At 35.2% G+C, this 12,427-nt stretch overlaps 1 protein-coding gene across 1 annotated transcript in view; it reads right to left on the bottom strand.

Annotated features, from left to right (window-relative positions):
• The window catches only part of LOC150087940 (transient receptor potential cation channel subfamily M member-like 2), a 409,197-nt gene that overhangs the window by 256,577 nt on the left and 140,193 nt on the right, over nucleotides 1-12,427 (bottom strand). Inside the window, exon 4 of the mRNA XM_090369284.1 lies at nucleotides 1,478-1,693. Within this exon, the coding sequence (XP_090225410.1) occupies nucleotides 1,478-1,693 (216 nt within the window). The remainder of the gene's footprint in view (nucleotides 1-1,477; nucleotides 1,694-12,427) is intronic.

Genomic DNA, 12,427 nt, shown 5'->3' with positions numbered 1-12,427 from the left:
GGATGAAAACATTCCCATAGAAACTATCAAGAATCCTGGTCATTGGACCAAAATTTTATCAAGAAAGTGGACAGACATGTTGGTGGAAATTGGACCTAAACAAGTGAATAATGTTTCATTTCCTTTGAATGAAAAAAAGGACAATTTTCAAATGTATATTATACAAGGACATTAGCAAACAATAAAAAGGTAAATCATGATTGGTTAATATATTCACTTTCAACAAAAAGTATATATTATTTTTGTTGTAAAATATTTGGAACTGCAAATATTCAGTTATGCTCAACTGGCTTTTCCGATTGGAAGCATGCTAGCATTAATTTTCAACACACGAAATATCTTCTACTCATATTTCTAATTATAATAAATACTTTACAATGAAGTCCATGTTAACAAAACAAACCACTGTAGATAAAGAACAATGTCGCTTGCATGAACTAGAGAAAAATCGGTGGACTGAAATTTTGAAAAGAATTTTTTCTGTTGTTCAATATTTAGCTGTCATTTGCAGTTCCTCAAGTGAACTGTACCTTCCCAATAATAGTAATTTTTTGAAAGCAATTGAAATGCTAGCTAAATTTCATTCGTATATAATGGCCCACCTTTCCAATATTAAAAAAAAAAAAAAAAAAAATATTAGCCGTATGCCACATTATCTGGGAAGTAAATTTCAGAATGAAATTATTTCTTCAATTGCTGACAAAATAAGGAAAGAAATATTAGGTAAAGTCGAAAATAACAAGTATTTCTCAATTATTCTAGATTGCACCCCTGACAGCAGTCGTGTTGAACAATTAACATTTATCATATGTTTTGCTGTATATTCTGGCAATGACAGAAATAAGGGAACATTTTTTTGGAATTTCATCAAATTAATGACAGAACAGGTAAAGGGTTATGCACAGAAGCCTTGAACAATTTGATAAAATATTTTGAAATGAAAGGTTTGACAAATATTTTGAAAAGTTCTGAGGCCTTCTCATTATCGAATGACTTGGATTTGAAAACCACATTTCCTGCAGTGGTAGCTTTGAGAACAAGAAGCAAAAAATCAGTTTGACTATGAGTTGCCAGAGAACCCAACACACACGAAAATTAAAATATAAGGTCAACTTTTATTTTACACTTTTAGATTGGACTGGAACTTGTGGGTTGTTCACTTGCACGCTAGCAAGACTTTTGTGGATTTATTGGAGGATTGTTTTCTACAGCAACATGTTTGAGTGGCAACCAGAGGAAGTAATACTCTTGATCTGATTATCATTACTCTATCTTTGCTGTGAGAACAGTAGAAAGTGGCTTACATATATAAAAAATAATTGCAATAAGTGTTGTGATAGTCAAGTGTTTACTATATTAAATTTAGTACTTTTGTAGCATGTTGACTAACAAATCAATCACTAAACATAGGCACTGTTAAAAGACTGGTTTAAAAAAAATGAAATCAGCAATAAATAAATAAATAAATAAAACTTACTCGTCCATCTAACCTATCACCATAGGCAAGAATATCTTCTCTTGCAACTCCTACTAATGTCAAAGGAGGAAGATGAAATGCTGTTTGATTAGGATGCTTGTGGCACTTCAGTGATTCCCTTCTAAGTAATTCATCATGTACTGCATCTCCTATAACCTTACCTATTCCAATATTGACCCCATGGGTAAATATCCACATTTCAGTAGTGTTTGCAGCCTGTATGGTAAAAACATGATACCAATAATTATAAAATAACTAGATTTTAAAAAAAAACATAACAAATGGAATAAAAACTTGCAATTCTCCAAACTAAAAGGAAAGATTGGTTAGATGTCAAAAGTGTAAGTAATTTAACATGATTAACAAATTCTAGAGGGAAGAAACTATTATTATTATTAGCCATATGTGCAAGGAAGCCTGAGGTTTATGCTGTACCAGCCAAAAAAAAAAAATTCCCATGTTACCCTGAGTGAGAGCGAGAGAGAGAGAGAAGTAAAAGGGAATCACCAAGAAGGCAAGAAAGAGAAGAATGATGATATCCAGCTCAGGATCCTGGGTTTGCCAAGCCTATACTCACCAGATGTGAGCCCCTGAGGAAAATAAATTGTGGGTCCCTGGAGGGTTTCCGAACACCCCCCAAAGATGACCAGCAGTCGGGCTATCCCCCTATCCGCTGTGGTGGAACTGGGGGTAGTTTCGCCACTGGATGCCCATGACATCTATCTGTCTATATGTCTATCTGTGTTCTATTCTGGTGGCCCCAAGACTCTCCCAATCCTGTCTACAACAAACTCTGCATAGAGGCCCAAATACATGTCATGCATGCTGCACCCAGGCAACTGTCTCCCGGTGACTGTTCCCAACAAGTAGAGCCAGAACTGGATCCACTATAGGCCTCACTGTGCAAATTAGCAGCAACTCCACGAGCGCCTCCGTAGCCAGGTGGGCAGTAGCAGTGCATAGCATATGCTTCTTGATTAGACTGGGGTTCAAGCCCGTGACCACCAAATACGGAGGATGCGGAAAGGTCAGGAAATGACCACCGCATATCCCGAAGCAATATGGCCTTAGTTGCTAATGCTCCTAAAAACCAAATAATAACAATAAATAATAATAGCAACTCCACACCCACCTGCAGCAGTGCTAAACAGGTGGGTGCCGACACACCCACACTCAGGCTACCCATACCTGAGTGAGTGCCAGCAAAAAAAAAAAAAAAAAGCAACTCTGCTATCACTTGGGAATAAATACAGGGCAATCCCGCACCAGACAATAAATCAAAATGCCTGGCGCCAGCATTCCACTCTGGCGACCCACCAGAATGCCTGCAAAAAAAAAATAAAATAAAATAATACTAAATAAATAAATTAAAAATAAAATAAAATAATAATAATAAAATAAAATAAAATAAAAATAAATATATAAAAATTAAATAAATAAAATAAAAATAATAAATAAATTAATTAATAAATAAAATAAAAATAATAAATAAATAAATTAATAAATAAATAAATAAAATAAAAATAATAAATAAATAAATTAATTAATACATAGATCAAATTTTAAACTAAAAAAATAATAATAAAATAAATAAATAAAATTCCTCCTTTCTCTGCCTGTCTTGGTTATGCCAAGACAGGGAGAGAGAAGGAAAAAATAAAGAAAGAAAGTGCACAGCATTTATGAACTGTAAGTAACTATAGACAAAGCCCTCCTTTTCCTAAATGCCAACCTAGCAAAATCTTGAAAGGCCTGAAAAGCATCCTTATTATCTAAGCATTTACTCTCATCATGCCCTCTGACAAGGTGTGGTATAGCGAACATTAAATTCCTCTATAATAATCATAAATGGGACAATCAAACATGACATGATCCCACGTCTCAGGCAATGAACATGTACAATAATATTGGTCTACTAACCTAAAATAAAACAATTTTTGATTTAGTGACCCATGTCCAGTCATTAAAAATGATGTCTCCATATGTGGATAAAACCACTTCTTATCTTTGACATTATAATTAAATTTCACATTGGGAATAAAAGTTCTAGTAACTTCTCCAGTAACACTTGTTTCCCATTGATGTTGCCACATTTCCAATAACTTTGTAATAATCATTTCTTTTCCATTTTTAACGTTTTCAACAGAATACACGTTTATCCCCAAAAAACTAACCCTTTTCTTTTTCCTCAAGAAATAACAGAATGCACTATAAACAACTACTAGATCTAATGGCAGTACCCCTCCTATAACCTGTAGAGCATTTGTTGACACAGTCTTACATGCTCTAATTGAAGTCAACATCATTACTCTCTGTAAAGATAATAATTTTTGTCTAAACTTAATGTTGTTAATACGTCTAAACCATACAGATGCTGCATATTAGCATTAGTATTAGTAGAGGCATTTGATGCAAGAAAGCAAGCTTATGCAGCATCAGCCAAAAAAAAAAAACCCACTTCCACTTCGCCCCTCTGTTCGTTCAAAATACCTGTCCAGCTGAGCCTTAAACTTATTTAGGCTATCAACCTCCACTACAAGGGATGGAAGTCTGTTCCACCAACCAACCACCCGCTGGCTAAAGGCAAATTTCCGCACGTCTATCCTACATCTGTCTTTCCTCAATTTGAATTTATGCCCTCTCAGGTGATTATTCTGAGCTAGAGGAAGAATCCCATCAGCATTGAGCATGCTCAAACCATTCAAGGCTTTATACACCTCTATCAGATCACCTCGCTGGTGCCTAGTCTCCAGACACTGTAATTTGCAAAACTAAAGCTTTTCTTCGTAAGAGCACCCCTTTGTTCCATTCACTAATCTTGTTGCCCTTCTCTGTACTCGCTCCAGCAGCTCTACATCCTTCTTGAAATGAGGCCTCCAGACCTGTATACAGTACTCTGGGTGTGGCCTGACCATTGCCTTATACAAGGGAATAATCACCTCCTTATCCCTGCTGGAAAAATTCCTGTATAATATACTATTATAGGCAGAAATACCGCCTTATAATATAAACCTAATACCCTTTTCCCAAGGCCCCATTCAGTTTTGGTAACTCTAATAACTGCCGATGTAAATTTCTTAATCTTACTACTAATATAATCAAGGTACAGAAAAAATGTTAGCTTATCATCAAGTAAAATACCTAAGTATTTCACTTGCGATTTTAAAGGAATTTGTTTCCCATTAATTTTTAATTTAGGTGGCTTTCCATAATCCAATTTGTGTTTTAGCAATATCATAACTCTCGGTATCCGAAATCTTAAGTTTGTTTAAAGATACCCACTTATTTAAATCTTTTACTACCTCTCCCATCTTTTGTTCTAATATGACCCTAGATTTACCCTCAACACATATAACCAAATCATCAGCATACGCAACTCATTTACAATGTGGAATCTATCTCCAACTGCTGGTTCAGCACCATATTCCAGAAGACTGGCCCAAGCACTGAACCTTGTGGACAGCCCCGATTAATAGCCCTACCATATTTTAAATGTTGTGAGCAAACTTGAATTCTCCTTCCACTTAAGTAACTTCTTAGAGTTTTATACAGTAAATGAGGGCAGTTTATTCTCCTCAGTGAGCATAAAATGCTCTCATACCACACCCTGTCAATAGCACCTTCAAAGTCTACAAATAATGCTAGTACATATTTACTTTCTGATTGTTTACCATAATCAACCAAAGAATTTATAGCATCTTCAATTGAGAGGCCTTTCCTAAATCCATATTGACATGGAAATTCCAGTTTAAATTTAACAAACAAGTACTCTAACCTTAACAGCAACAGTCTCTCAAAAATCTTGCCTAAATTTGCTAATAGTGATATAGGCCTACAGCTTCTTGGATCACTAACTGATTTACCTGGTTTATGTAAAAGTTTTAAAAGGACTATTTTCCAGAAACCAGGAAAACATTCTTCCAATAAACACTTAATGTAGATAACCACTAAAATCTCAGGGTAATATTCAATCATCTTAATTATACAATTAATTTCTATCAAATCCATACCTGGAGTTTTATTTACATTTAATTTTGAACATATCATCAGTAATTCACTCTTCGTAAACAAATGTATATCATTATCTCCAACATAACAAGAATTTTGTGACCTAATTCTCTTTTGCTCATCAGTATCATCATCTACAGTATCACAAACAAACAATTCATCAGCGATTTTCTTAACAGTTCACAACTAATCACAAGTTTCTCCATTATCTGCATTGCCCATGACAAAGTCAAAGTATTTTATTATTTTTTGGCGGGCTCCAGGGTTTCCCCTATTCCCCATGACAATAATGCCACAAGAAATAACGTAATGAAACGCTTCTCAAAGTTTTCTAGCCTTTCCCACTTTAGAAAGCTGTCAAAAAAAAAAAAAAAAAGAGCTGCCGACGGAACTGAACAGAATACAGATTCTGTTCAGTTCCTTCAGATACCTTCAGATTTACCTTCTGCTTGGTTTTCGATGTTTGAAATTTCTTTACGTGATTCACTTTCATTTTTAAAAGCATATGGGGAGTATCCAATGGCCGTTAGTTAAAAATCTAGCAGCGCAATGCATCCGCAGAAAAAATGAAAGTAGGCAAATGGGCTCTCGGCAATGAGAAAGAAATCACTCTGCTAAATACTACAGACAACAACGCTGGCAAAAATTTTCAATTTTTAACCAGCGATTAAATCAATGAAAAAAAAAAAAAAAAAAAAAAAGTAACTCTAGATTAAAACACAACGTGATACGTTTTATGGTATAATTTCTCCGCGTGCAAGTTGACTTCGCGGTATATAACATTGCCGTTGTAATAATTACCAATGGCAGGTAACATGCTAGTTATTTTTAACCTAGAATTTTTTCAGGCCTACAATGCAAAATATACTGTCATGCATCGTGAATACAATAATATTTAACTCGTTATCAAAGCAAGAAGATCAATCATGAAAGTGAATGAGTAACAACGAGCTGTAAAATAACGTAAACAGCTCAACATCAAAGCGGGCAGTTTTCGGAAGTGTTAAGTTATAAAAACATGCGGACCAAAATTTGTTCGTGATTTTAATATTAGTAAGTTAATATATACAGTTATCATTAGCCATATGGTGCAAGGAAGCCTGAGGCTTATGCTCAGTGTTGCCAACTCTTAATAATACTTCCCGCTAGCTGCATGCTCAAAATCCGCTATTTTTAACACTTAACTCGCCAACTTTTTAAATTTTCATTTGGGTTAAATCCTATTAATGGGCGCCATAAAAAAAATTTAAGACCCTACATTATGTCCAGACAAAAACCTCCGATTTGCATACCAAATTCTGAGGAAGAAGTCAAAAATAACAACTACCGTTTAACAGAGTTGATGAATTTATGGTGGCAATATTAATCACTGGATTTCTTGGTTGGCAAAAAATCACATTTTGCAAAGTACAGCTTTTGGTGAAGTTTGCAAACTTGAAATGCGGCTAACAAAAAGTAAATATAAAACTGATATGTTTTGATGGGGTTTAAGAAACCTTGCCGTAAAACAAATAGTATTAGACATAAATCATTTTTTGATGATAGTACATTAGGGTAATCTCAAAATTTATTATTTCTATGCTTCTGGTCCTAAGATTGGTCTCAAGATCGCATTGCTCTTGATTTAAATATCAATAAAAAATATAAAAAAAACAGTTATTGGAAAATGCAAAGATCTGAGGGAGATCTGCATGATATCGATAATTGATTAAGATAGTTAACTAGGGGGATTTCAAAAAATGGAATACCTATCGAAGTTGAAATTGATGAATCAGCATTTTTCAAAAGAAAATATATAATAACCCCAGGGACTCACATCTGGTGAATATGGGCTTGGGATACCCAGGGTCCTGAGCTGGATATCATCATCGTTCTTCTTTTTCTTGGTGATTCCCTTCTACTTCTCTCTCTTCTCTCACTGAATAATTCAGAATTTTTTTTTTTTTTTTTTTTTTTTTTTTCGGCTGGTGCAGCATAAGTCTCAGGCTTCGTTGCACCGTATAGCTAATAATAAAATAATAGAGGATGACTAATAGGAACACAATGGTTTTTGGTATATTCGAAAGAATTACTAAACGATGTTTTTTTTTCGTTCCGGTAGAAAATAGAGATAAAACAACTCTATTAACAATTATAAGAAAGAGAATATTGTCAGGTACAAGAATCATCAGTGATGGATGGCCTGCATATAAAGATCTCTACCGAGACATTAATTATACCCATGATGAGGTTATTCATCGCTATAATTTTGTTTCTCCAGATGATTCAATTACAACGAAGAAAAATAATCCAATGGCATTCCTTCGCGGTTTCAAAAAAAGGTGGGGCTAATTCATTAGAATTTTTTCCACATTTTGAGATTTGATTCAACAATTTAAAGCTATGAACCAATGGTCATATCGTTTGACCGAGAGTATAACTACGTATTGAAATTGTTGTAGTTCCCCTCAGGGGATCCCTGAATAATATAAAACCGATTCTTCGCTTTATAAAAAAAAAAAAACTATTAAACGAGATATCCCTACTATGTTTACAATGTATATCAATAAAACATTTCAATTATGAAATATTTATATTGTTAAATAAATATTTCTTAATTTAAATGTTACATTGCCAAAATATATAAAATGCTAAACATATTTAAAATTTTTACATTTAAACTCATTCCGCTAAAAAACTCGCTTTTACATATTTTAATCCGCCAAACAATTCCGCTAAATTGGCAACACTGCTTATGCTGCACCAGCCAAAAAAAAAAAAATTCTGAATTACCCTGAGAGAGAGAGTGAGAGTCAGAAGTAGAGGGGATTCATCAAGAAAGAAAAGAATGATGATATCCAGCTCAGGACCCTGGGTGTGCCAAGCCCATACCCACCAGATGTGAGCCCCCTGGGGTTAATGTGTATTTCTTAATTCCTATGAAGCTTTAAAATGTTTTAAAAAAATAATGAAGCCGTATAGGTGACCTAGACAATAGCCAAGGAGGCCAAATTCCGTGAAAAAAGTTTTAAAAAAATGAAATTGAAAAAGATTTAAAAAAATCGAAGTTAGCAAAACGTTCCTCAGTTTGCAAAAAAAACTCTGTCTACATACACCCTTGGGATCGGGGGGGGCGGAGACAATTTTATGATTTGCCTATGGCATCAGTTGCTGACATCAATTAGTCCAGTGCCTACTTTCATTTTAAAAAGTCCAAATACGTCCCAGTCAAAAACATGAAAATCTATAGAAATGAAGAGGCACGTCCAACACTGTATATATATCAGGGGTCGGTCACCAACTGACGGAGAGCAGTATCTGGACCGCCAATGATTTTTTACAGACAGCGAATGACCTGAACCTACACTAACAACTTCTGCATAATTTTAAGCATCATCATCATATATTACCGTCCTATCAGGGGTCGGTGATCAGCATTTTTTGTAAATATCATGAAATAACCGTTCCACAGTTTTGCCTTTCCATTCCTTCAATTTTACGAGTGACGTTTAAAAAAAAATCGAACACATGTTATTATACTGAACGGACTTCGTGTTCTGTAATAAAAGGAAATTAAAATATATTACCATAATATTTCCTTTACGTTAATTTTATGCCAAAAAGGGATCTGGACCGCGATGAATTACATATTTACTAATACTCACTGTGAACAGAAATTGGTGACCCCTCATATGGTACCGACGGGTGCGTTATTGAGAGTAGAATGTAAATAAACCCGCTCCCCTTACTTCGCAACTAGTAAGGTAGATTTATCGATGGTGCAGTGGCACGGTTACTAGAGGCACAAAGAGCCCAGCACCACCGAAACCTTTTTTTTAGGGGTTCTAGACGACATAATTTTTTTTTTTTTTTTTTTTAGGATCCTAGACGACATAAATCAGCACTTCCCCTAGACCTGTCCATTTAGGAGTCGGGAGCAATAACTGTCGGCAGGCAGGCCCGGCCTTAGGCATAGGCCAGCTAGGCAGCTGCCTAGGGCCTCCAATTCAAAGGGACCTCCTGTCACAGAGGCAAATGCAAGTTCTTGGGTTAAATAATGATGACCGAGTAATAACAGTGTTCGGATGAATGAATTACTGTTAACTCTGCCACATTTTCTTTTCACAAAAATCCTAACGTTTCTTTTCTCTCCCGTTCCCTCGTTTGTTTTACTGCCTCCTTTCCAAATTCACAAAAATGGTGACCGTAGGTATACAGAGAGAGAGAGAGAGAATCTCGGGTTGCTTTAAGGGCTCTTTAGAACCTTTCTCTTTTCGCCGCATGAAGGGTAAGAGGATAGGTCCATTTAATACTTTCCAGATGTCACAGATACATTGTTTCACACTTTTAAGATGTGTGAAACAATGTATCAAAAGGCTTGTGTTAGAGTTTCTCAGAAAAATTTCTAAGAATATTTCTCAAACCCTTCTTGAAAAAGGAGGTTGTTTCAGATGATCAGTCTTATTTTACTGTTCTTTGTGGTAACATCGACAGTTCTATTTCTTGTATTTTGTATACATCAGTCTTTGGATAACTGGTTTAAGAAGACGTAAAGAAATTCAAATTCTTCTGAAATAACTGAATTTCGAGCTTTTACCTCAACATTTTGCGTTTATTGTAAGAGATTTTCTCCAGACAAAGGTAACAGTTTTAAGAGTTCTTCGTCATCGATAAATTTCTCTTCCCGGCAACTTTTCTAAAAAGGCCGCTTTCTACGCCATCCTATTAGCAGTATTTGGTAAGTGAATCTAATTTTTATGTTACAAAATTTTGTTTCATTTTCGTACTTTGGTAATCAGGGTCGCATTTATACTTTTGGAGGCCTTAAGCGCAACATCAGTAAGAGGACCCAAAAGGTCAGTTCAAAACAGTATGATGTAAAACAGTTGGTTCAGACATTTATTTCGGTTAAAAAAATTATGGGTATTTTTGAATTTATTGAAAGTAAAAGTCGACATTTATATAAAAATTCGTAGTAAATTAATTCATTAAATATCTATGAATAATTATCTTAACCGAAACCGTAATTCGCTTTAAAGCGAGGTCCCGTCGGGAGTGAGGACCCCAGCTTGTGCCTTACGGTAAATGTGGCTCTGCTGGTAATTCGAGATGATACAATCATCTAGGAATGACGAGTTAGGAAAAAGGTTAGGAATTCAATATATTCGTATATATCCTGTTTTAATTAAGACTATATGGCGTTACCATATAGTCTTCTGGAGAACGAGCGTTCCGGTACTATTTTTTTTAGCAGTACACCTCTGGATAGATTTATTAATTTCAATGGCGCCTCCGTAGCCAGGTGGGAAGGAGCAGCAGTGCGTAGAACACGCTTCTTGATTAGACCGGGGTTCGAGCCTGTCACCACCAAATACGGAGGATGCGGAGAGGTCAGGGAATGACCACCGCATGCCCCAGGAGCAATATGGCCTTAGTTGCTAATGCTACTAAAAACCAAATAACAAACAAACAATTAATTTCAATTTGGAGAAACTTCGCTCTGCTGAAGAGGTAGAAACTGGAATTGTCAATAAAATTCTTCACGCAATACTTAGAATGACTTTTTTATTACTCATTCAAACATCACCAGAACACCCAGGCATGCACAATAATAATCAAATTCAGTCGTCGTCTTTGATATTTTCTGATTTTCAGTCATGTAAAAACCATATTTTTACACATTTTTCGATTTTGTCATTATGAAGGATATATTTTATTTAACAGTTTGATTCAGAAATGAACCATGAATTTTACATATCATGTTCAAACATTGTAATGGGATCGCATATGATCAAATTATCTCAGAAAATATTACAAAATATTTTAATTTCATCATATAAATCGCTATCACTTATATTGCGATTTTCACCTTCTCTTAAAGCAATGTCTAGATCCATACAGTATTTCATAAGTTCTTGTTTCAATGCTGAGATATTATAAAGAAAACCGAAAATAGCAGTACGTTGCTCAATTTGTTCAAATTTCTCTTCAGTCGAGACTATACCTTTATCTATAATGGCCGAAAAATAGTCTCTACAGAAATTAGTTTCGGGGTTATTTGTAAGTGAATTTTCTCCTTCATAGTCATGCAAACGTTTTCGTTTCTTTGTTCTCATTTCCTTATATTTTATTGGAATGTAACTTTTGTTTCATATTTCACACGCAGTTTCTTTCGATTTAGAAAAACCATTTTCTCTAAAAATTTTTAAAATGTTTTTGACCCTTTCTAAAATGAAATAGCCAAACTTTGTTTGGGTTTTTTTTGTAAGCTTTTGCTAATTTTATTAATAGCAAGCAACAGTTCATACCAAATAACTGGATAGCGCAAATTCAAAATTAATTTCGTTTTCCGCTAAAGACCACAATTCGCTCTTTATTTGAGATATTCTGTATTCTGTTGTTTCGCTCAACTCTTCAAGTGCATCTGTTTGTTTGTTATTTGGTTTTTAGGAGCATTAGCAACTAAGGCCATATTGCTCCGGGATATGCGGTGGTCATTCCCTGACCTTTCCGCATCCTCCGTATTTAGGGGTGACGGGCTCGAACCCCGGTCTAATCAAGAAGCGTGTGCTACCCACTGCTGCTCCTTCCCACCTGGCTACGGAGGCGTCTCAAGTGCATCTCGTATCTTGTCTAAATTAAATCTAATTACTTTAACAGCATTTATTCGGAATTCCCATCGTGTGAGAAAGAGTGGTTGTAAGGTCAAATTTCATGTTTCATCAAGATAAACTGATTTTAATAATAATATTCCATCTTTGGGCAGATCCAGAAAACATCATCTATAATCTTTGAATTGTTCCATAGAATGTCATCGCTATCGGCACAGTTGAGGTAACAAATTTAAACTATGCGCCGTACATGACACAAAGACTGCTTCTGGATTTTCGGCCAAAATTATGGCTTGTACACCTTTTTCTTTACCAACCATGTTAGTGCCATTACCATAGCATAGGCTTGCCC

Source organism: Mastigoproctus giganteus, chromosome 3 (assembly GCF_048544385.1).
Source record: "Mastigoproctus giganteus isolate SK-2022 chromosome 3, ASM4854438v1, whole genome shotgun sequence".
Taxonomy (NCBI): Eukaryota; Metazoa; Arthropoda; class Arachnida; order Uropygi; family Thelyphonidae; genus Mastigoproctus; species Mastigoproctus giganteus.
This window is presented reverse-complemented; position numbering and strand designations above follow the sequence as displayed.